At 47.9% G+C, this 25,842-nt stretch overlaps 1 protein-coding gene across 7 annotated transcripts in view; it reads left to right on the forward strand.

The window, feature by feature from the left end:
- The window catches only part of TDRD6 (tudor domain containing 6), a 602,384-nt gene that overhangs the window by 341,434 nt on the left and 235,108 nt on the right, over positions 1-25,842 (forward strand). For all 7 annotated transcript variants that reach the window (XM_063915227.1, XM_063915230.1, XM_063915225.1 and 4 more), the window contains one exon: positions 19,986-25,742. In XM_063915227.1, the coding sequence (XP_063771297.1) occupies positions 19,986-25,742 (5,757 nt within the window). The remainder of the gene's footprint in view (positions 1-19,985; positions 25,743-25,842) is intronic.

The raw sequence follows: 25,842 nt of genomic DNA on the forward strand, positions 1-25,842 counted from the left end.
CGCCTAAACAAAAAACTAGAGAGGTATTGCGCCAGGTCAAGAGACCCTCAGGCGATAGCTGTGGACGCTCTAGTGACACCGTGGGTGTACCGGTCAGTTTATGTGTTCCCTCCTCTACCTCTCATACCAAAGGTATTGAGAATAATAAGAAAGCGAGGAGTAAACACAATTCTCGTGGTTCCGGATTGGCCAAGAAGAGCGTGGTACCCGGAACTTCAAGAGATGATCTCAGAGGACCCGTGGTCTCTGCCGCTCAGACAAGACCTGCTACAGCAGGGGCCCTGTCTGTTCCAAGACTTACCGCGGCTGCGTTTGACGGCATGGCGGTTGAACGCCGGATCCTGAAGGAAAAGGGCATTCCGGAGGAAGTCATTCCTACGCTTATTAAAGCCAGGAAAGAGGTCACAGCAACTCATTATCACCGCATATGGCGGAAGTATGTTGCATGGTGTGAGGCCGAAAAGGCCCCAACGGAGGAATTTCAACTAGGTCGATTTCTGCATTTCCTGCAAGCAGGAGTAAATATGGGCCTAAAACTGGGCTCCATTAAGGTACAGATCTCGGCTCTGTCGATTTTCTTTCAAAAAGAACTAGCTTCAGTACCTGAAGTTCAGACATTTGTTAAAGGAGTGCTGCATATTCAGCCCCCGTTTGTGCCCCCTGTGGCACCTTGGGATCTCAACGTGGTGTTGAGTTTCTTAAAATCACATTGGTTTGAACCACTAAAAACCGTGGATCTGAAAAATCTCACGTGGAAGGTGGTTATGTTATTGGCCTTGGCTTCTGCCAGGCGAGTATCAGAATTGCCGGCTTTGTCCTGTAAAAGCCCTTATCTGATTTTCCATATGGATAGGGCAGAATTGAGGACTCGTCCCCAGTTTCTCCCAAAGGTGGTGTCAGCGTTTCACCTGAACCAGCCTATTGTGGTGCCTGCGGCTACTAGGGACTTGGAGGACTCCAAGTTGCTAGACGTTGTCAGGGCACTGAAAATATGTTTCCAGAACGGCTAGAGTCAGAAAATCTGACTCGCTGTTTATCCTATATGCACCCAACAAGCTGGGTGCTCCTGCTTCTAAGCAGACTGTTGCTCGTTGGATTTGTAATACAATTCAGCTTGCACATTCTGTGGCAGGCCTGCCACAGCCAAAATCTGTCAATGCCCATTCCACAAGGAAGGTGGGCTCATCTTGGGCGGCTGCCCGAGGGGTCTCGGCTTTACAACTTTGCCGAGCTGCTACTTGGTCAGGGGCAAACACATTTGCAAAATTCTATAAATTTGATACCCTGGCTGAGGAGGACCTGGAGTTCTCTCATTCGGTGTTGCAGAGTCATCCGCACTCTCCCGCCCGTTTGGGAGCTTTGGTATAATCCCCATGGTCCTTACGGAGTTCCCAGCATCCACTAGGACGTCAGAGAAAATAAGAATTTACTCACCGGTAATTCTATTTCTCGTAGTCCGTAGTGGATGCTGGGCGCCCATCCCAAGTGCGGTTTATCTGCAATACTTGTACATAGTTACTGTTAACTAAATCGGGTTATTGTTGAGCCATCTGTTGAGAGGCTCTGTTGTTTCATACTGTTAACTGGGTTTCATATCACGAGTTGTACGGTGTGATTGGTGTGGCTGGTATGAGTCTTACCCGGGATTCAAAATCCTTCCTTATTGTGTACGCTCGTCCGGGCACAGTATCCTAACTGAGGCTTGGAGAAGGGTCATAGTGGGAGGAGCCAGTGCACACCAGGTAGTCTAAGATCTTTCTAGAGTGCCCAGCCTCCTTCGGAGCCCGCTATTCCCCATGGTCCTTACGGAGTTCCCAGCATCCACTACGGACTACGAGAAATAGAATTACCGGTGAGTAAATTCTTATTTTTTCCCGAATGGAGCAACACTTGGGACCGGTGGTTGCCATCTAGTGGCTGCTGGCGCGCAAAACACTTGAATTCCCCCCATAGAGGTGAGGAACAGAGTTAGCCATTTATTATATAGGCTATATGTAGCACTTACTAATAGGGATGTTCATCGACCATCAATGTTTTGCAATGTTTTGTATGTACGATGATTCTCCACCATTAATGGCAGTGTGTGCGGTTATGTTTTTTCCCCTGTGCAGGGGGCTTATGCACCAGTATAGCCTAGCCCCATCATCTGATTGACATGCCAAGTCCCGCCCCCCCACAGAGTTGGACCCGCTACAGTGATGGTGAATTATGGCGTAAAACATTGATGGTTTTCTGCCATCGATGTAAACTTTCAGTGGTAGATCTGTCAATGGCATTCCCTATTTCAAGATGATCCAGTAATACAGTTGATTAAATGAACCTGTCTCCACTGACATTCTTTATTGATGGGAAAGTAATAGTGTATTTCTCATACGTCCTAGACGATTCTGGGGATGCTTCAAGAACCATGGGGTATAGACTGGATCCGCAGGAGACATGGGCACTTTAAGACTTTAAATGGGTGTGAACTGGCTCCTCCCTCTATGCCCCTCCTCCAGACTCCAGTTAGATTCTGTGCCCAGTGAGACTGGATGCACACTGAGGAGCTTTCCAGAGTTTCTCAGAAAAAAGACTTTGTTAGGTTTATTATTTTCAGGGAGCCCTGCTGGCAACAGGCTCCCTGCATCATAGGACTGAGGGGACAGAAGCAGACCTACTTCTGTGAGTTTCAGGGCTCTGATTCTTAGGCTACTGGACACCATTAGCTCCAGAGGGTCTGATCGCTAGGTACGCCTAGATGCTTGTTCCCGGAGCCGCGCCGTCACCCCCCTTGCAGAGACAGAAATCAGAAGCCGGGTGAGTAGAAGAAGATCAGAAGACTTCAGTGACGGCAGAAGATTTCAGTGACGGCTTTTGAGGTACCGCGCTGCGCTCCATGCTCCCACATACTAAACGGCACTCCAGGGCGCAGGGGGGGCGCCCTGGGCAGCATAAAACCTCAATAGCAACTGGCATAAAAGTATACAGTGCCTGGGCACTAAATACAGACCCCCGCCAGTATAAATATATAAAAATAAGCGGGACTGAAGCGCGCCATTAAGGGGGCATGGCTTAGGCCTCATAGCTCTAACCAGCGCCATCTTCTCTTCACAGCTGCAGAGACGCTGAGCCTAGCCTCCCACACTGCTGTACAAGTAACAGGGTTGATTTGGTGCTATTTTATTGATATTAAAAGCGCTACCAGGTCTGGGCAGTATATTACACGCTTCAGAACCGGGATAGGCGCTGGGTTGTGATCTGGCAGAACTCCCTCTGTGTTTCTCTAACAGGCTTTGCTGTGGGTCTGTCCCCTATAGCCCCAGTGTGTTGCGGCTGTCGGTACACGTGTGTCGACATGTCTGAGCCTGAGTGCTCTTCCCAGGAGGAGGCTGGAGTGGGGACAGAAAAGGCTGTGGGGGTGACCGTGTCGGCACCGCCGACGGCTGATTGGGTAAATGTTTTGAGTGTTTTTAATGCTAATGTGGCTCTATTGAACAAAAGATTGGATAAATCTGAGTCTCAGAACCAGACATGGAGAAAATCCATGGAGAATGCATTATCACAAGTTCAGACCCCCTCGGGGTCACAAAAGCGTTCATTTACCCAGAGAGCATTCAGTACATGATTGTGGCGATAAAAGACGTATTACATATCACGTTAGACCCTACTGTTCCTGATACAAGGGTCTGCATGTTTAAGGGAAAGAAACCTGAAGTGACGTTTCCTCCCTCTCATGAACTGAACGCTCTTTTTGGAAAAGCTTGGGAAAATCCTGACAAGAAGTCACAGGTTCCCAAGAGAATTCAGGTGGCATATCCGTTCCCCTCTGGGGACAGGGAAAAGTGGGAGTCAACCCCCACGGTGGAGAAAGCTCTATCGCGTCTGTCCAAAAAGGTGGCGCTTCCGTCTCCTGACACTGCAGCCCTAAAGGGTCCTGCGGATCGTAAGCAGGAAAATACACTAAAATCCATTTATGTCACTACAGGTACGGTGCTCAGGCCTGCCGTGGCATCGGCATGGGTGAGTAGCGCCATTAAAAAGTGGGCAGATAACTTGTCATCTGATATGGATTCGCTGGACAGGGATAGCGTGCTTTTGACACTGGGTCATATCAGGGACGCTGCAGCCTATCTAAAGGAAGCTGCGAGGGATATTGGCCTTTTGGGATCAAGGGCCAATGCCATGGCAGTCTCGACTAGGAGAGCATTGTGGATTCATCAATGGAATGCTGATGCTGACTCTAAGAAGGCTATGGAGTCTCTGCCGTTCAACGGTAGTGTCTTATTTGGTGACGGCCTCACTGACCTGGTATCTACAGCTACCGCGGGTAAGTCTTCGTTTCTACCTTATGTTCCTGCACAACAAAAGAAAACGGCCCACTATCAGATGCAGTCCTTTCGGCCCAATAAATACAAAAAAAGACGAGGGTCTTCCTTCCTTGCTACGAAAGGAAGAGGAAGGGGAAAAAGGTCACAGACTGTGGCAAGTTCCCAAGAGCAGAAGTCCTCCCCGGCTTCTACCAAATCCACCGCATGACGCAGGGACTCCTCTGCGGGAGTCCGCACTGGTGGGGGCACGTCTCCAACTCTTGAGTCAGGTCTGGGTTCGCTCGGCCCTGGATCCTTGGGTATTGGAAATAGTAACCCAAGGTTACAGCTTGGAGTTTCAAGATGTGCCCCCTCACCGATTTTTCAAATCGGCCTTGCCAGCTTCTCTTCCAGAAAGAGAGGTAGTTTGCGCTGCAATACTAAAGCTGTGTCAAAATCAAGTCATTGTCACGGTACCCCCGTCACAACAGGGGGAAGGCTTTAATTCGAGCCTGTTCGTGGTCCTGAAGCCGGATGGCTCCGTCAGACCGATTCTGAACCTAAAATCCCTCAATTTCTCTCTGAAAAAATTATGTCGGTCGACATTAAAGGATGCCTACTTGCACGTCCCCATATATCCTCCACATCAGGCTTATCTGAGGTTTGCTGTTCAGGATTGTCATTACAAATTTCAGACGCTGCCGTTTGGTCTGTCCACGGCTCCGAGGATTTTCACCAAGGTTATGGCGGAAATGATGGTTCTCCTGTGCAAGCAGGGAATCACAATTATCCCGTACTTGGACGATCTCCTGATAAATGCGATATCCAAGGAGAAATTACTGAACAACGTTACGCTCTCCCTACCAATTCTGCAACAACATGGTTGGCTTCTAAACTTGCCAAAATCACAGTTTGTTCCGACAACACGGCTGTCGTTCTTGGGTATGATTCTGGATACAGAATTACAGAGAGTTTTCTTCCAGTGGAAAAGGCTTTGGAAATACAGAACATGGTAAAACAGATTCTGAAACCGGCAAGAGTATCGATTCTTCAATGTACGCGGTTTCTGGGGAAAATGGTGGCGGCCTACGAGGCCATTCAAATTGGCAGGTTCCATGCCAGGGTGTTTCAGTGGGACCTGTTGGATAAGTGGTCCGGGTCTCACCTCCACATGCACCGGAAAATAATTCTATCTTCCAGGACCAGAATCTCTCTCCTGTGGTGGCTGCACAGTTCTCACCTCCTAGAGGGACGCAGGTTCGGGATCCAGGATTGGATCCTAGTGACCACGGGTGCAAGTCTCCGAGGCTGGGGAGCTGTCACACAGGGGGAAAATTTCCAGGGAAAATGGTCAAGCCAGGAAGCTTGTCTGCACATCAACATACTGGAATTAAGGGCCATTTACAACGGCCTTCGGCAAGCGGAACATCTTCTTTGCGGTCTGCCCGTCTTGATTCAGTCACACAACGTAACAGCAGTGGCGTACATAAACCGCCAAGGCGGAACAAAGAGCAGAGCGGCGATGGCGGAGGTCACAAAAGTTCTTCACTGGGCGGAGAAACATGCAAGCGCTCTGTCAGCAGTCTTCATTCCAGGAGAGGACAACTGAAAAGCAGGCTTCCTCAGCAGACACGATCTCCATCCAGGAGAGTGGGGTCTTCATCAAGAGGTCTTTGCAGAAGTGACAAGTCGTTGGGTAATTCCTCAAATAGACATGATGGCGTCTCGCCTCAACAAGAAACTTCAGAGATATTGTTCCAGGTCGAAGGACCCTCAAGCAATAGCGGTGGACGCCCTGGTGACACCGTGGGTGTTTCAGTCGGTCTATGTGTTCCCTCCACTTCCACTCATTCCGAAGGTGATAAAGATCATAAGAAGAACAAAGGTTCAGGCAATCCTCATTGTTCCGAACTGGCCAAGGAGGGCTTGGTATCCAGATCTTCAAGAATTACTCATAAAAGATCCCTGGACTCTTCCTCTACGAGAGGACCTGTTACAGCAAGGACCGTGCGTGTATCAAGACTTTCCGCGGCTGCGTTTGACGGCATGGCGGTTGAACGCCAAATCCTAGCCCGAAAGAGTATTCCCAGTGAAGTCATTCCCACACTACTTCAGGCTAGAAAAGAAGTAACTGCGAAGCATTACCACCGTATTTGGAGAAAATGTGTCTTAGTGTGAATCCAAGAAGGCTCCTACGGAATAATTTCAGCTGGGGCGTTTGCTCCATTTTTTTCAAGCAGGTGTGGATGCGGGCCTAAAGTTAGGCTCCATTAAAGTACAAATTTCGTCCTTATCTATTTTCTTTCAGAAAGAATTCGCCTCCCTTCCAGAAGTTCAGACCTTCGCGAAGGGCGTGCTGCCCATCCAACCTCCCTTTGTGCCCCAAGTGGCACCATGGGATCTTAATGTGGTGTTGCAGTTCCTACAATCTCCTTGGCTTGAACCTTTGCGTAAGGTTGAGTTGAAATTCCTTACTTGGAAAGTGGTCATGCTGTTGGCCTTGGCATCCGCAAGGCGGTTGTCTGAATTGGCGGCTTTGTCTTACAAAAGCCCCTATTTCTCATACGTTCTAGAGGATGCTGGGGATGCTTCAAGAACCATGGGGTATAGACGGGATCCACAGGAGACATGGGCACACTATAAGACTTTGAATGGGTGTCAACTGGCTCCTCCCTCTATGCCCCTCCTCCAGACTCCAGATAGATTCTGTGCCCAGCGAGACTGGATGCACACTGAGGAGCTCTCCTGAGTTTCTCAGAAATAGACTTTATTTAGGTTTTTTATTTTCAGGGAGACCTGCTGGCTACAGGCTCCCTGCATCATGGGAGTGAGGGGAGAGAAGCAGACCTACTTCTTAAGAGTTCAAGGGCTCTGCTTCTTAGGCTACTGGACACCATTAGCTCCAGAGGGTTCGATCACTACGGTACGCCTAGCTGCTTGTTCCCGGAGCCGCGCCGTCACCCCCCTCACAAAGCCAGAAGATAGAAGCCGGGTGAGTATGAGAAGATCAGAAGACTTCAGTGACGGCAGAAGACGGCTTGAGTTACCAGTTGCCATGCTCCCACATTGATCACAGCACTGCAGGGTGCAGGGCGCAGGGGGGGCGCCCTGGGCAGCATGGTGGGCCGCAAATACCACTGGCATGCAATATAACAGTGCCCAGGCACTTGTTAAGGGACCCCCGCCAGTATAAAGAATTTTGAGCGGGACTGAAGCGCGCCATGTCGGGGGCGGGGCTTAGCCGCATAGCTCTCACCAGCGCCATTTCTGTCTTTACAGAAGGCTGCAGAGACGCTGGCCCTGATCCTCCACACTGCTGTGCAAGTAACAGGGTGCAAAACGGGGGGGGGGGGGGGGGGGGGCACTAGTAATTGGTGAATAATATTGTTTGATAAAAGCGCTAGCAGGTCTGGGCAGTATTGTTACTGACTTCAGAACCCGGGATAGGCGCTGGGTGTAAGCTGGCTGAACTCTCTCTGTGTCTTTCTAACAGGCTCTGCTGTGGGTCTGTCCCCTATAGCCCAGTGTGTTTGTGGCTGTCGGTACGTGTGTGTGTCGACGGATGATTGGGTCAATATGCTGAGTGTTTTAAATGCAAATGTGACTAAGTTGGCTAAGAGGTTTGATAAATCTGAGTCTAAAGGCCCATACACATTAGACGATGTCGCTCTGTGAGCGACATCGTCTAACGTTTCCCCCTCCCGGGCCGGCCGGTCGGCGGCCGCCTGTATGCACTGAGCGATATGACAGCTCATATCGCTCAGTGACGTCACGCCCCCGCCAGCCCTGCATGAAGGTCGTGGACGACAGTCCACATCCTTCATGCATGCCCTACCGACAGCGACGATCGTTGCCGACCCGCGGGGCCGCGCATCGGTCGTCACTGGCAGCATACACACTTAATGATAAAATGAGCGACGTCGCTCAAGGAGGGGGAAAATGAGCGACGTCGCTCATTATATCGTTGTGTATGGACCTTAAGAACCAGACATGGAGGAAATCCATGGAAGATGCGTCATCACAGGTCCAGACCCCTTTAGGGTCGCAGAAACGTGCATTTGCCCAAATAGCAGATACAGATACCGACACGGACTCTGATTCCAGTGTCGACTATAGTGATGCCAGATTACATCCTAAACGGGCTAAGAGTATTCAGTACATGATTGTGGAGCTAAAAGACGTTTTTCATATCACTGAGGACCCTGCTGTTCCTGAGACGAGGGTCTGTATGTTTAAAGGCAAGAAACCTGAGGTAACGTTTCCTCCCTCTCATGAACTGAATGCACTTTTTGAAAAAGCTTGGGAAAATCCCGACAAAAAGAAGATACATGTTCCCAAAAGAATTCCAATGGCATATCCGTTTCCCTCTGGGGACAGGGACAGCTGGGAGTCAATCCCCATGGTAGACAAAGCTTTGTCGCGTTTGTCCAAAAAGGTAGCGCTTCCGTCCCCTGACACGGCAGCCCTGAAGGATCCTGCGGATCGTAAGCAGAAAAATACCCTGAAATCCATTTATGCCACTACAGGGTCGCTACTCAGGCCCGCTGTTGCTGTGGCATGGGTGAGTAGCGCTATTGAAAAGTGGGCGGATAACTTGTCATCTGAGGTAGATTCCCTAGACAGGGATAGTGTGCTTTTGACCATATCAAGGACGCTGCAGCGTATTTAAAAGAAGCGGTAAAGGATATTGGCCTTTCTGCTGCTGGGTACACTGGGCTCCACAAGGAATGGACAATGGGGTGTAGAGTAGGATCTTGATCCGAGGCACCAACAGGCTCAAAGCTTTGACTGTTCCCAGAATGCATAGCGCCGCCTCCTATATCACCCCGCCTCCCTGTACAGGATCTCAGTTTTGTAGTTGGTGCTGCAGTAGCAGGCACTTAACAGAGGGGCTGATCCAGGCAGCCCTAAGAAGAGCTTTTTTTCTGAGGAAAAAAGTGAAGACTTCAAGGGCAGCAGCAGTGTTACATGTCAGTGGACATTCACGGCTGCAGCTCCGGCTCTCCCCAGCTGCGCTGTACACTCCCGAGCCCTGGTTGCCGGGTAACTACAGCAGGAGGCTCCGGTTTTCTTCTTGTCAGGCACACACGACGGGGGCTCTCCGGGATCGCGTGGCCGCGCTTCAGGAGGTGGTAAGTGGGTCCCGCTTGCGGGACCTGGTCTTTATCGCGGTCCGGCGCGGTCAGTGGGAGGCGGGCCGCGGGCGCTGGCGGTGTACACTGTGGCAGTACAGGCGATCCCACTAGATCACCAGGGCATGGGACAGGTCAGGTTTTCTCTATAAACCGTTTTATTAGAGCCCGCAGTACCCGGTAGTTTTGCCAGCAGGGGGATAGAGCTTGGACCTGAAGCCCCTCCCCCAGCCCCAGGGCACCATTTTCTGCAAATGTTCCCGCCCTGGAGCTGCATATCTGTCTCTCCCTCACTCCTTGGCAGTGTCTGCGGCGCCATTATCCCTCAGCTCACTGTTCCTGGGAATGCTTGGGCAAATCCTCCTATGTAAAGCCGCCTGGTTGCCAGTGCTGTGACTTTACAAGACACTTAAGTATTCTACCTGCCTTTTTAGTCAGTGTTAGTTAAGAAAGAGTGCATTTAGTGAGGGTTTCCTAGTACAAATACCCTGTGATATACATCCAGTTCTTACTGTGTACTGTTATATCTATTGTTATATAGCTGTGTAAGCTAGTCCAGTGCAGTATTATTGTTAGTAATAACCTCTGCATTGTACAAACTGTGACTATTTGTGTGTGCATTTGATAGCTGAGTGGTGTCCATTTCGTGTCTTTCACTCAACCTGCTATCCCTATATTCTATAACCTGAGGGGGCTTGGTGTGTCAGATTTTATCTGATATAGGATTTTCACAAAGATATACTGTATTACGTATTTTCCTCTGTGATTTAGTCACCATATCTCTCCTTTATCTCTGCTGGTGCTGACTACACTGCGCAGGGGTTTGGGCTAGAGGTATTGTGCTGCTGACAAATTGTACTGTGTTACCTGATACTGCAAGTTATATCATGTCTGCTTCTGAGGGTAACGGTTCTGGGGCTGAACACACTGTTGGTGTTGCTGAAACCGCAGATACCTATGAGGAGAATATAGCAGCTTTGGGCTCTGGTTCTGGGTGCTCCTTGCCCCCCAGTGGGACGGTGGCAACAGGGGCAAATAATGACCCGCCGTGGGCCGCTTTTTCCACGCTTCTGCATACGTTAGTTCATAAACTAACACCCCCTATGGGACCCCCAATGCCGGTACAACAGTTTGTGGTCCCTGCAGCTAACCCGCCGTGGGCGGACGATTTATCTGCTCAATTAAAGAAGTTGAACCAGTCCCTGACTACTAAAAAGTCTGACCGTCGCTCGCCTACGTCCAAGGGGTCCTCTAAGCGAGCGCTTGTCTCCTCACACTCCACTGCTGTCACTGACACCTCGTCGGATGAAGACGGCACTTACACTGACCCCACAGGTTCTGACTCAGATACAGCTGATGGGGAGGGTGGTTCACATGTGGATGTTCCTGATCTTTTGGAGGCTATTAAGTTAATTTTACAGATTACGGATGATCCCGAGCCATCCGTTCCTCCTAAGAAACCAGATAGGTTCAAGCGTCAGTAGGTGATTAAACAAGTTTTACCTCACTCTGACCATCTAATTGATATACGTCGGGAACCCTGGGAAAACCCGGGTACGTAGTTTGTGCCTCAAAAGAAGATGCTGGCTCGCCATCCCCTCGCGCCGGAGCTGTCTAAGAATTGGGAAACGCCTCCTCCAGGTGGACTCGCATGTGGCTAGGATGGTGGTTTCCTCAGCTCTACCGGTCACCACCGTCACGTCGCTAAAAGAGCCTACGGATAAACGTGTGGAGGGTCGTCTTAAAGCTATTTACACCCTCACGGGTGCTGCACAAAGGCCCACTATTGCAGCTACTTGGGCTGCAGAGGCCATTGAAGCATGGGCCTTGGAGATAGATGCTGAAATCTCCTCTGACCATGCTAGACAATGCTTGTCATATATTGTCACAGCTTCTCATTATATTAAAGAGGCGGCTTCTGATGCCGGTATCCTGGCAGCCAAGGCCTCTATTGCGTCAGTCCTGGCTCGCCGGGTATTGTGGCTGAGATCCTGTTCTGTGGATCTGGACTCTAGAAAAACCCTGGAGGTACTCCCTTTCAAGGGAGATATTCTGTTTGGGTTGGACTTGAATAAGATAGTGGCTGACTTGGCTACTGCCAAAACTGCCTGTCTGCCAAGTACTGCTCCTTCGGCGTCGAAGGCTAAAGGTACTTCTTTTCGCCCCTTTCGTCCTTCAGGTAAAGCAAAAGGTCAGGCGTACAGCAAGCAGGCCCGCACTTCCAAACCTGGTAAGCCTAAGCCCAAAAGAGCCTGGGCGGCCCGTCAGCCAGCTTCCAAGACAGATAAGCCTGCCGCATGACGGGGCGGGCCTCCCTCTGGGGGATCCCAGGGTGGGGGCCAGGCTTCTAGGGTATACCCAGGAATGGTTGAAGACCACTTCAGGTGCCTGGGTACGTGAAGTCGTCACTCGAGGTTACGCCATAGCCTTCAAAAACCGACTCCCTCATCGATTTTGCCAGACAGATGTCCCGTTGGACAAGACAAAGGCAAACACTCTACATTCGGTGGTACAGACCCTCCTGGATGCAGGTGTCGTAGTACAGGTGCCCCTTGCTCAGAGGGGCCGGGGGTACTATTCTCCGCTGTTTCTAGTCCCGAAACGGAATGGGTCCTCCCGGGCCATTCTCAACCTCAATGCATTGAACAGGTTTGTGAAGGTTTCCAAGTTCCAGATGGAAACCCTTCGCTCTATAGTTCTGGCCTTGGAACCTGAGGACTTCATGGTCTCCCTGGATATACAGGATGCTTACCTGCTTATTCCTACAGCAGTGTCTCATCAGCAATACCTGAGATTTGCGATTGGCAACTGCCATTACCAGTTTCGGGCGTTACCTTTTGGTTCAACAACGGCTCCGCGAGTCTTTACAAAAGTCATGGTGGTGATGACGGTGGTACTCCGCCGTCAAGGGGTCAGGATACTGCCGTATTTGGACGACTTGTTAATCCTGGCGATTTCCTCAGAACTTCTCCTGCGTCATCTAGATGTGACGGTCCGGTTTCTGCAAGCCCACGGGTGGCTCATCAACTGGAAGAAGTCATTCCTGATCCCTGCTCAGAGCATGGTGCATCTGGGAGCACTATTGGACACTCACAACCAGCGGTTGTTTCTGTCTCAGGAGAAAGTCCTGAAACTTCAGGACAGGATTCGTTGCTTCCTATCTCGTCCGCAAGTGTCGATACATTCGGCAATGCAGGTGCTGGGCCTCATGATGTCAGCATTCGACATGGTGGAGTACGCTCAATTTCACTCTCGCCCTCTTCAGAGGCTAATTCTAGCCAAATGGGACGGCCTGCCTCACCGGGTCCGGTCTCAAATGATCTCATTGACTCCGGAGGTCCGTCTGTCGCTGCTCTGGTGGCTCCGGGTCCAACAACTGTGCAGGGGCCGTCCGTTCTGGATATCCAACTGGGTCCTGTTGACGACAGATGCCAGTCTAAGAGGTTGGGGCGCGGTGCTGGAGCAACACTCCCTTCAGGGGCGGTGGACCAGGGAGGAGTCCCTCCTCTCGATCAATATTCTGGAGTTGCGGGCGGTCTTCAATGCCTTGAACCTAGCCCAGCATTTAATTCAGTACTGTCCTGTCCAAGTACAGTCGGACAATGCCACCACAGTGGCTTACATAAATCATCAAGGCGGCACTCGAAGCCGCCTAGCAATGAAGGAAGTCTCACGGATTCTACATTGGGCAGAACGCCATCTACCGGCCATATCGGCAATATTCATTCCGGGAGTCCTGAATTGGGAAGCGGACTTTCTCAGTCGTCAGGACGTACATGCCGGCGAGTGGGGCCTCCATCCAGACGTGTTTCAACTCCTAGTGGAAAGGTGGTGCCTTCCAGACGTAGATCTGATGGCGTCTCGACACAATTACAAGGTTCCGGTCTTCGGAGCAAGGACAAGGGATCTTCAAGCAGCATTCGTGGATGCGCTGGCGGTACCGTGGAGGTTTCGGCTGCCGTACGTGTTCCCTCCGGTGTCACTCCTGCCCAGGGTAATTCAGAAGTTCAAGCAAGAAAGAGGAATTCTGCTTCTCATAGCTCCAGCGTGGCCCAGACGGCACTGGTTCTCAGACCTGCAAGGCTTATCGTCAGAGCGTCTAATTCTACTTCCACAACGCCCAGACCTCCTCGTTCAGGGCCCCTGTGTCTACCAGGACCTAGCCCGGCTGTCTTTGACGGCGTGGCTCTTGAAGCTTCCGTCTTAAGGGCTAAAGGGTTTTCTGAGGCGGTCATTCAAACTATGTTGCGGGCCCGTAAACCAGCTTCGGCTCGGATTTACTATAGGGTTTGGCATTCTTACTTTGGTGCGCATCTAACGATTATGGCGCTTCCAAGTTTAGTATAGCCAAGTTGCTGGCTTTTCTTCAGCAGGGCCTGGATTTGGACCTGCTTCTGGCCTCTCTCAAGGTTCAAATATCTGCCTTGTCGGTGTGGTTTCAGAGAAAAATTGCGACCTTACCTGATGTGCATACCTTTACTCAGGGCGTGTTGCGTATCCAGCCTCCCTATTTTCCCTTCTGTGGCTCCCTGGGACTTGTCGGTGGTTTTGGAGGCGTTACAAGAGTCTCCGTTTGAACCTCTTGGTACAGCAGACCTTAAGTGGCTTTCCCTTAAGGTGGTGTTTCTGCTGGCTATTGCTTCAGCTAGACGTGTGTCGGATTTGGGTGCTTTGTCCTGTAGCTCCCCATATCTGATTTTTCACCGTGACCGGGTGGTTCTTAGGACTCGTCCCGTCTATCTACCTAAGGTGGTTTCTTCTTTCCACCTTAACCAGGAGTTTGTAGTTCCGGCACTTGTTTCTCCTGATCTGTCCCCCAAAGAGCGGTCTTTGGATGTGGTACGGGCTTTCCGTATCTATGTGAAGAGAACTGCTCCTATTAGGAAATCTGATTCTCTTTTTGTTGTGTTTGGGTTTCACAAACGTGGCTGGCCTGCTCACAAGCAAACTCTGGCCAGATGGATTAGAAAGGTGATTGCACATGCTTATGTGAAGGCTGGTCTCTCTGCTCCTGATCACATTACGGCCCATTCTACTCGGTCTGTTAGACCTTCTTGGGCGGCCCAACGTGGTGCAACCCTTGAACAATTGTGCAAGGCGGCTACGTGGTCCTCTGTGAACACGTTCATAAGGTTCTATGACTTCGATACTGCCGCTTCCCAGGATGCTTCCTTTGGACGCCGGGTTCTTGTGCCCGCTACAGTGCGTCCCCTCCCATAAGGAACTGCTTTAGGACATCCCCATTGTCCATTCCTTGTGGAGCCCAGTGTACCCCGCAGCAGAAAACGAGTTTTATGGTAAGAACTTACCTTTGTTAAAACTCTTTCTGCGAGGTACACTGGGCTCCACAAGGTGCCAACCCTGACGCACTTACCTTCTTTGGGTTGGTATGGCATTAGCTGCTGACACGTCTCCTGTCGTGAGAATGCGGTGTTGTGGCTACTAACCGTTGTCGTCTCTTTTCCTGCTACTGCATTGGACTGGTTAACTAAAAACTGAGATCCTGTGCGGGGAGGCGGGGTGATATAGGAGGCGGCGCTATGCATTCTGGGAACAGTCAAAGCTTTGAGCATGTTGGTGCCTCGGATCAAGATCCTACTCTACACCCCATTGTCCATTCCTTGTGGAGCCCAGTGTACCTCGCAGAAAGAGTTTTAACAAAGGTAAGTTCTTACCATAAAACTCGTTTTTTGGGATCAAGGGCCAATGCCATGGCAGTCTCTGCTAGGAGAGCATTGTGGATTCATCAATGGAATGCTGATGCTGATTCTAAGAAGGCGATGGAGTCTCTACCGTTTAACGGTAATGTCCTGTTTGGTGACAGCCTCACTGACCTGGTCTCTACGGCTACCGCGGGTAAGTCATCTTTTTTACATTATGTTCCTGCACAGCAGAAGAAATGGCTTCACTATCAGATGCAGTCCTTTCGGCCCAACAAATTCAAAAAGGACGTGGGTCCTCCTTCCTTGCTGCGAGGGGGAGAGGAAGGGGAAAAAGGTCACAGGCTGTGGCAAGTTCCCAGTAGCAGAAGTCCTCTCCGGCTTCTACCAAATCCACCGCATGGCGCTGGGGCTCCTCTGCGGGAGTCCGCTCCGGTGGGGGCACGTCTCAAACTCTTCAGTCAGGTCTGGATGGACTCGAACCTGGATCCTTGGATAGTAGAAATAGTAACCCAAGGGTACAAGCTAGAGTTTCAAGACGTGCCCCCTCACCGATTTTTCAAATCAGCCTTGCCAGCTTCTCTGCCAGAAAGGGAGATAGTAAGCGCTGCGATACCAAAGTTGTGTCAAAATTAAGTGATTGTCATGGTACTCCCGTCTCAACGGGGGGAAGGTTTTTATTGAAGCCTCTTCGTGGTCCCGAAGCCGGATAGCTGTGTCAGACCGATTCTAAACCTGAAATCCCTCAATTTCTTTCTCAAAAGATTCAAGTTGAAGATGGAGTCTCTACGAGCAGTGATCTCCAGTCTGGAGAAGGGGGATTTTATGGTGTCGGTCGACATAAAAGATGCCTACTTACAAGTCCCCATATATCCTCCACATCAGGCTTACCTGAGATTTGCTGTGCAGGATTGTCATTATCAATTTCAGACGTTGCTGTTTGGTCTGTCCACGGCTCCAAGGATTTTCACCAAAGTAATGGCGGAAATGATGGTTCTCCTGCGCAAGCAGTGAATCACAATCATCCCGTACTTGGACGATCTCCTCATAAAGGCAAGGTCCAAGGAGAAATTGTTGAATAATGTTGCTCTTTCGCTGACGATTCTGCAACAACACGGTTGGCTCCTAAATTTGCCAAAATCACAGTTAGATTCAATGACACGGCTGTCGTTCCTGGGTATGATTCTGGATACAGAATTACAGAGAGTTTTTCTTACAGTCGAAAAAAGCTTTGGAAATACAGAACATGGTCAAACGGATTCTGAAACCGGCAAAGGTGTCAGTTCTTCACTGCACTCGGTTGCTGGGGAAGATGGTGGCGGCCTACGAAGCCATTCCGTATGGCAGGTTCCATGCCAGGGTGTTTCAGTGGAACCTGCTGGACCAGTGGTCCGGGTCTCACCTGGATATGCACCAGAAAATTATTCTATCTCCCAGTACAAGAATTTCCCTTCTGTGGTGGCTGCACAGTTCTCATCTTCTGGAGGGGGACGCAGGTTCGGGATTCAGGATTGGATCCTGGTGACCACGGATGCAAGCCTCCGAGGCTGGGGAGCAGTCACACAGGGAAGAAACTTTCAGCGAAAGTGGTCAAGTCAGGAAGCTTCTCTACACATAAACATTCTGGAATTAAGAGCCATCCACAACGGCACACTGCAAGCAGACCATCTTCTTCGAGGTCTGCCGGTCTTGATTCAGTCAGACAACGTGACAGCAGTGGCGTACATAAACCGCCAAGGCAGAACAAAGAGCAGAGCGGCGATGGCCGAGTCCACGAAGATTCTTCGCTTGCCGAAAAGACATGCCAGCGCTTTGGCAGCGGTCTTCATTCCAGGAGTGGACAACTGGGAAGCAGATTTCCTCAGCAGACACGATCTCCATCCAGGAGAGTGGGGTCTTCATCAAGAGGTCTTTGCAGAAGTGACAAAACGTTGGGGAGTTCCTCATGTGGACATGATGGCGTCCCGCGTCAACAAGAAACTTAAGAAATATTGTTCCAGGTCAAGGGACCCTCAGGCGATAGCGGTGGACGCCCTAGTGACACCGTGGGTGTTTCAGTCGGTCTATGTGTTCCCTCCACTTCCACTCATTCCAAAGGTGATAAAAATTATAAGAAGAACAAGGGTTCCTGCGATCTTCATTGTTCCGGATTGGGCAAAAAGGGCCTGGTATGCAGATCTTCAGGAGTTGCTCATAGAAGATCCCTGGCCTCTTCCTCTTCGGGAAGACCTGTTACAACAGGGGCCGTGCGTGTATCAGGACTAACCGCGGCTGCGTTTGACGGCGTGGCGGTTGAACGCCAAATCCTACCCCGAAAAGGTATTCCCAGTGAAGTAATTTCTACACTTCTTCAGGCTAGAAAAGAAGTAACGGCGAAGCATTGCCGCCGTATTTGGAGAAAATATGTGTCTTGGTGTAATCCAAGAAGGCTCCTACGGAAGAATTTCACCTGGGGCGGTTGCTCTATTTCCTACAAGCAGGTGTGGATGCGGGCTTAAAGTTAGGCTCTTTTAAGGTACAGATTTCGGACTTATCGATCTTTTTTCAAAGAGAATTGGCCTCCCTTCCAGAAGTTCAGACCTTCGTAAAAGGCGTGCTGCACATCCAACCTCCCTTTGTGCCCCCAGTTGCACCATGGGACCTTAATGTGGTGTTGCAATTCTTGCAATCACATTGGTTTGAACCTTTGCGCAAGGTTGAGTTAAAATTCCTTTTTTGGAAAGTGGTCATGTTGTTGGCCTTGGCGTCTGCAAGGCGAGTATCTGAGTTGGCGGCTTTAGCTCACAAAAGCCCCTATTTGATTTTCCATGCTGATAGAGCGGAGTTGAGAACTCGTCAGCAATTTCTGCCTAAAGTGGTTTCATCATTTCATGTTAAACAGCCACCTGTGGTGCCAGTGGCTACTGACGCCTTGGCGGAGTCAAAGTCTCTCAATGTGGTCAGAGCTTTGAAGATCTATGTCGCCAGAACGGCGCAGATTAGGACAACAGAGGCTCCCTCTGTCCTGTGGGCTCCCAACAAGATTGGGGCTCCTGCTTCTAAGCAGACTATTGCACGCTGGATCCGTAATACGATTCAGCAGGCTCATTCTACGGCAGGATTGCCGTTACCGAAATCTGTGAAAGCCCATTCTACCAGAAAGGTGGGCTCATCCTGGGCGGCTGCCCAAGGGGTCTCGGCATTACAGCTTTGCCGAGCTGCTACTTGGTCGGGATCAAACACCTTTGCGAAGTTTTACAAGTTAGATACCCTGGCTGAGGAGGACCTCTTGTTTGGTCAATCGGTGCTGCAGAGTCATCCGCACTCGCCCGCCCGTTCTAGAGCTTTGGTATAAACCCCATGGTACTTGAAGCATCCCCAGTATCCTCTAGGACGTATGAGAAAATAGGATTTTAATACCTACCGGTAAATCCTTTTCTCTTAGTCCGTAGAGGATGCTGGGCGCCCGTCCCTGTGCGGACACTATCTGCAGTACTTGTTTAATAGTTATTGCTTGTGTTTCACAAAGGTTGTGTTTCAGTTATGGTCAGCCTGTTGATGATTTTGTTCATGCCGTTGACTGGAATTCTGTTTAATGCCATGTTGTACAGCGTGTTTGTGGTGTGAGCTGGTATGTATCTCACCCTTATTTTAACAATATATCCTTTTCCTCGAAATGTCCGTCTCCCTGGGCACAGTTCCTATAACTGGAGGCTGGAGGAGGGGCATAGAGGGAGGAGTCAGTTCACACCCATTTAAAGTCATAAAGTGTCCATGTATCCTGCGGATCCCGTCTATACCCCATGGTTCTTGTAGCATCCCCAGCATCCTCTACGGACTAAGAGAAAAGGATTTACCGGTAGGTATTAAAATCCTATTTTTCCTTTTTCACGCGCCATATTTTTGGTTGAATGATAAAGTATAATCAGTTATTTGTTGCATGACTTTAGATGAAGCAAATTGTAGGACTTGGTGAGGATTAGGTACTAATTATCTGAAGCTTGTGTACATTCCAATTCACATGACTGTTTCTTCATCTGATGAGTACTCCTCCCACAGTACAAGATCATATTGGCTTCTGCGTAATCTACAGTATGCACAAAGGGACCATAGGCTAACTCTTTAACTACAGTAATTTAGGATTATGTAAGAGATTCCCAGTGAAGGGATTCATTACAGCTGTTAAATTTGTACAGAACATTTCTCTTAGTATGACTATAATACCCATGGAGAACCTTTCAAGTTTTAGCCTTATCAGAAGTCGGTGGGTAATATAGAGTCTGAGTCTGTTGCAAAATTGAAAGCAAATCTGCATAGACAATCCTGCATTGCACATTTAGAAAGAAAGTAACATTTTTACCCATCTTTGTGAACGTACTGCTGCAATCCATATGGTTGGTGTGAAACGTGTCATCATCCTCCATGCAGCTTTTGCACATCCCTATACTTGGTACAAATGATACATCTGTAAAGACATGTATTTTTGCTTTCTACCAACTCTGCATAGCCCACAGTTGCGTTGGCGCTCACTCAATTTGCCTAACCCAGACACGCCTATTCATTTGCAAGTGGAGATGCCATTGAAATGTGTAGGTTTCTGCATTGCTCGTACTTGCATACACTTGGTATGCTCTGCAAATGGGCATGTGTTCAATTCTGCATCAGACCTATAGTCTATACATTTTTCTGAATGTATTTTTATGGTCCTTCAGTGTATAATTCGACATAGTATTAAAATAAGCTAACCATAAATGTTATGTTTTATTCCTATAATGCTGTTCTTTATAAATTAGACAAACAGTTCAATCATTATATCAATAAATAGCTTTCTGAAGTAGTTGAAGCAAGTGGTTTAGGTGTTCAGAAAGTTGATATTCTTAAAACTATATAAAGTGATGTAGAATACAATTGTTCTTTCATTATTTCAGTTGGAAAGGAAAGAGACAAGGATTTGGCTTGTGAAGACTCTATGGAAAATGAAGAAAAGGTTGTGGAAAGGGGAATAACCATTAAAGGCATCCTGGAAAGCATAGAATCTGCAGGTGGCGAAGACACCATAGAGAGCAAAGAGGCTGTAGCTAGCAAATGCACCCTAAAAAAAGAAGCTGACACCCTGGAGAGCAAGAAGGTTGTAGCTGTTGAATTCACACTTGAAAAGAAAGGGGGAGTAGCTGTCAAAGGCACCCTAGAGAGTAAAGAGACTGTAGCTGGTGTAGACATTTTTGAGAGCATAGAAGCTGTAGATGAGATAAGGAGCCTGGAGAGTCAGGAGTCTTTAGCTGTTGAATGCTCCCTAGAGAGTATAGAGGGTTTAGCAGAGGAAAGAAGCCTGAAAAGCCAAGAAGTTGTGGCTAGTGAAGACATCTTGGAGTACGAAGAGGCTGTCTCAGACAAAGACACCCAGGAGAAGGAAGCTGCTGTAGTTGGTGAAGGCAGCCTGGAGAGTAAAGCCACTGTAGTTTGTGAAGGCACCCTGGAGAGTCAAAAAGCTGTGATTGTTGAAGACACCATGGAGAGTCAAGAGACACTAACTGATGAAGACAGCCTGGAGTATGAAGATGCTGTAGCTGACGAAGACAGACTGGAGTACAAAGAGGCTGTAACTGGTGAAGACATACTGGAGTATGAAGATGCTGTAACTGGCGAAGACAGCCTGGAGTACAAAGAGGCTGTAGCTTGCAAAGACATCCTGGAGTATAAAGAGGATGTATCTGCCATTCGTACCCTGGAAAGCAAAGAAGTAGCTGGCGGAGGCACTCTGGAGAGTGTAGAAGCTGTAGCTGGAGAATGCACCGTTGAGAGCAAAAAGGTAATAGCTGGTGAATGCTCCTTTAAGAGCAAAGAGGTTGTAGCTAGGGAAATTGATGTTGAAATTAAAGATACTAATGAAGCAGTTATGGACAGCAAAGAGACTGTACCTAATGAGGATGTAATGGATGGCAAAGAGGATATAACTAACGAAGATGTCATGGAAAGCAAAGAGGATGTAGCTAGCGAAGATGTCATGGAAAGCAAAGAGGATGTAGCTAGTGACGATATTATGGAAAGCAAAGAGGATGTAGCTAGCGACGATGTAATGGAGAGCAAAGGGGCTGTAACTAGTGACGATGTAATAGAGAGCAAAGAGGAGGTAGCTAGTGACAATGTAATGGAAAGCAAAGAGGATGTAGCTAGCGACAATATTGTGGAAAGCAAAGAGGATATAACGAACGAAGATGTCATGAAAAGGAAAGAGGATATAGCTGGCAAAGATGTCACTGAAAGCAAAGAGGATATAATGAACGAAGATGTCATGGAAAGCAAAGCGGATGTAGCTATTGACAATATCATGGAAACCAAAGAGGCTGTAGCTAGCGACGATATCGTGAAAAACAAAGAGACTGTAGCTAGCGATGTCTTGGAAAGCAAAGAGACTGTAGCTAGCGAAGATGTCATGGAAACCAAAGAGACTGTCGCTAGCGACGATATTATGGAAAGCAAAGAAGATGTAGCTATTGAAGATGTAATGGAAATCAAAGAGGATGTAGCTAGCGACGATATTGTGGAAAGCAAAGAGACTATAGCTAACGACTATATCCTAGAAAGCAAAGAGGATATAACGAATGAAGATGTCATGAAAAGCGAAGAGGATGTAGCTATCGACAATATTATGGAAACCAAAGAGCCTGTAGCTAGCGACGATGTAATGGAAAGCAAAGAGTATGTAGCTAGTGACGATATCGTAGAAACCAAAGAGGATGTAGCTAGCGATGATGTATTGGAAAGCAAAGAGCATGTAGCTTACAACAATGATATGGAAAGCAAAGAGGATATAACTATGGACGATGTCATGGAAAGCAAAGAGACTGTAGTTAGCAATGACACCATGGGAAGCAAAGAGGCTGTAGCTTGCGACGATATCATGAAAAGCAAAGAGTATATAACTAACGAAGGTGTCATAGAAAGCAAAGAGACTGTAGCTAGCGAAGATGTCATGGAAAGCAAAGAGACTGTAGCTTGCAAAGAGGATGTAGATAGCGACGATATCGTGGAAAGCACAGAGACTGTAGCTAGTGATTTCTTGGAAAGCAAAGAGACTGTCGCTAGCGACGATATTATGGAAAGCAAAGATGATGTAGCTAGTGAAGATGTAATGGAAACCAAAGAGGATATAGCTAGCAGCAATATCGTGGAAAGCAAAGAGACTGTAGCTAGCAATGATATCTTGGAAAGCAAAGAGACTGTAGGTAGTGAAGATGTCATGGAAAGCAAAGAGACTGTAGCTAGCGAAGATGCCATGGAAAACAAAGAGACTGTCGCTGGCGACGATATTATGGAAAGCAAAGAAGATGTAGCTAGTGAAGATGTAATGGAAACCAAAGAGGATGTAGCAAGCGACGATATCGTGAAAATCAAAGAGGCTATAGCTAACGACGATATCATGGAAAGAGCTAACGACGATATCGTGGAAAGCAAAGAGGATCTAACTAACATGGAAAGCAAAGAGAATGTAGCTAGCGAAGATGTCACTGAAAGCAAAGAAGATACAACGAACGAAGATGTCATGGAAAGCAAAGAGTATGTAGCTATCGACGATATGGAAACCAAAGAGGCTGTAGCTAGCGACGATATCGTGGAAAGCAAAGAGACTGTAGGTAGCGAAGATGTCATGGAAAGCAAAGAGACTGTCGCTGGCGACGATATCATGGAAAGCAAAGAAGATGTAGCTAGTGAAGATGTAATGGAAACCAAAGAGGATGTAGCTAGCGGTGATATCTTGGAAAGCAAAGAGACTGTAGGTAGTGAAGATGTCATGGAAAGCAAAGAGACTGTAGCTAGCGGTGATATCTTGGAAAGCAAAGAGACTGTAGGTAGTGAAGATGTCATGGAAAGCAAAGAGACTGTCGCTGGCGACGATATTATGGAAAGCAAAGAAGATGTAGCTAGTGAAGATGTAATGGAAACCAAAGAGGATGTAGCAAGCGACGATATCGTGAAAATCAAAGAGGCTATAGCTAACGACGATATCCTGGAAAGCGCTAACGACGATATCATGGAAAGCAAAGAGGATCTAACTAACATGGAAAGCAAAGAGAATGTAGCTAGCGAAGATGTCACTGAAAGCAAAGAAGATACAACGAACGAAGATGTCATGGAAAGCAAAGAGTATGTAGCTATCGACGATATGGAAACCAAAGAGGCTGTAGCTAGCGACAATATCGTGGAAAGCAAAGAGACTGTAGGTAGCGAAGATGTCATGGAAAGCAAAGAGACTGTAGGTAGCGAAGATGTCATGGAAAGCAAAGAGACTGTCGCTGGCGACGATATCATGGAAAGCAAAGAGACTATAGATATCAACGATATCCTGGAACGCAAAGAGGATATTACTAACGAAGATGTCATGGAAAGCAAAGATGATGTAGCTCGCAAAGAGGATATAGCTAGCAGCTATATTGTGGAAAGCAAAGAGACTGTAGCTAGCGGTGATATCTTGGAATGCAAAGAGACTGTATGTAGTGAAGATGTCATGGAAAGCAAAGAGACTGTAGCTAGCGAAGATGTCATGGAAAGCAAAGAGACTGTCGCTGGCGACGATATCATGGAAAGCAAAGAAGATGTAGCTAGTGAAGATGTAATGGAAACCAAAGAGGATGTAGCAAGGGACGATATCGTTGAAATCAAAGAGACTATAGCTAACTACGATATCCTGGAAAGCAAAGAGAATGTAGCTAGCGACGATGTCATGGAAAGCAAAGAGGATATAACTAACATGGAAAGCAAAGAGAATGTAGCTAGCGTAGATGTCAGTGAAAGCAAAGAGGATACAACGAACGAATATGTCATGGAAAGCAAAAAGGATGTAGCTATCGATGATATCATGGAAACCAAAGAGGCTGTAGCTAGCGACGATATCGTGGAAAGCAAAGAGACTATAGCTAGCGATATCTTGGAAAGCAAAGAGACTGTAGGTAGCGAAGATGTCATGGAAAGCAAGGAGACTGTCGCTGGCGACGATATCATGGAAAGCAAAGAAGATGTAGCTAGTGAAGATGTAATGGAAACCAAAGAGGATGTAGCAAGCGACGATATCGTGGAAATCAAAGAGACTATAGCTAACGACGATATCCTGGAAAGCAAAGAGAATGTAGCTAGCGACGATATCGTGGAAAGCAAAGAGGATCTAACTAACATGGAAAGCAAAGAGAATGTAGCTAGTGAAGATGTCACTGAAAGCAAAGAGGATACAACGAACGAAGATGTTGTGGAAAGCAAAGAGGCTGTAGCTAGCGACGATATCCTGGAAAGCAAAGAGAATGTAGCTAGCGAAGGTGTCACTGTAAGCAAAGAGGCTATAACTAACAAAGATGTCATGGAAAGCAAAGAGGATGTAGCTATCGACGATATCATTGAAATCAAAGAGGCTATAGCTAGTGACGTTATCGTGGGAAGCAAAGAGGATATAACGAACATGGAAAGCAAAGAGAATGTTGCTAGCGAAGATGTGACTAAAAGCAAAGAGGATACAACTAACGAAGATGTCATGGAAAGCAAAGAGGATGTAGCTATTGACGATATCATGGGAACCAAAGAGGATGTAGCTAGCGACGATATCGTGGAAAGCAAAGAGACTGTAGCTAGCGAAGATGTCATGGAAAGCAAAGAGACTGTTGATAGCGATGATGTAACGGAAACCAAAGAGACTGTAGATCGTGACGATATTGTGGAAAGCAAACAGTATATAATTAACGAAGATGTCATGGAAAGCAAAGAGGATGTAACTAGCAGCGATAAGGAAAGCAAAGAGGATGTAGCTAGCAACGATGATATGCAAAGCAAAGAGGATATAACTAACGAAGATGTCATGGAAAGCAAAGAGACTGTAACTAGCGAAGATGTCATGGAAAGCAAAGAGGATGTAGCTAGCAGTGATGTAGCTAGCAGTGATTTCATGGAAAGCAAAGAGACGGTAGCTAGCGAAGATGTCATGGAAAGCAAAGAGGATGTAGCTAGCAGTGATTTCATGGAAAGCAAAGAGACCGTAGCTAGCGAAGATGTCATGGAAAGCAAAGAGGATGTAGCAAGTGACGATGTCATGGAAACTAGAGAGGATATTGCTGGCAACAATCCCATGAAAAGCAGAGAGTTTATAACTAACGAAGATGTCATGGAAAGCAAAAAGGATGTAGCTAGTGACGATATCGTGGAAAGCAAAGAGACTATAGCTAGCGATGATGTAATGAAAACCAAAGATACTGTAGCTAGTGACGATATCATGAAAAGCAAAGAGACTGTAGCTAGCGACGATATCATGAAAAGCAAAGAGGATGTAGCTAGCGACAATGTAATGGAAACCAAAGAGGATGTAACTAGTGACGATATCATGGAAAGCAAAGAGACTGTAGCTAGCGACGATATCATGAAAAGCAAAGAGGATGTAGCTAGCGACGATGTAATGGAAACCAAAGAGCATGTAGCTAGCGACAATATCGTGGAAAGCAAAGATACTGTAGCTAGTGAAGATGTCATGGAAAGCAAAGATGCTGTCGCTTGCAATGTTGTGGAAGTGATTAAAGCTGTAGCTGGTGAACACTTAGAGAAACATGAAGAGACTGTAACTAACCAAGGTGAAACCGTGAAGAAAGACTGGGTCCTTACCAGCATTGGTGTCTACGAGCTGCTCGATGTACAACAGGCGTCAGAACAAGGTACTTTTACATGAGATGGTTACTACAATTTTCTTGTGCTTGTCAATAATTAAAAGCTGAGATTGCACTTTCATAGCTAGCCTTCTGCCAAACTTATTCT

Source organism: Pseudophryne corroboree, chromosome 4 (assembly GCF_028390025.1).
Source record: "Pseudophryne corroboree isolate aPseCor3 chromosome 4, aPseCor3.hap2, whole genome shotgun sequence".
Taxonomy (NCBI): domain Eukaryota; kingdom Metazoa; phylum Chordata; class Amphibia; order Anura; family Myobatrachidae; genus Pseudophryne; species Pseudophryne corroboree.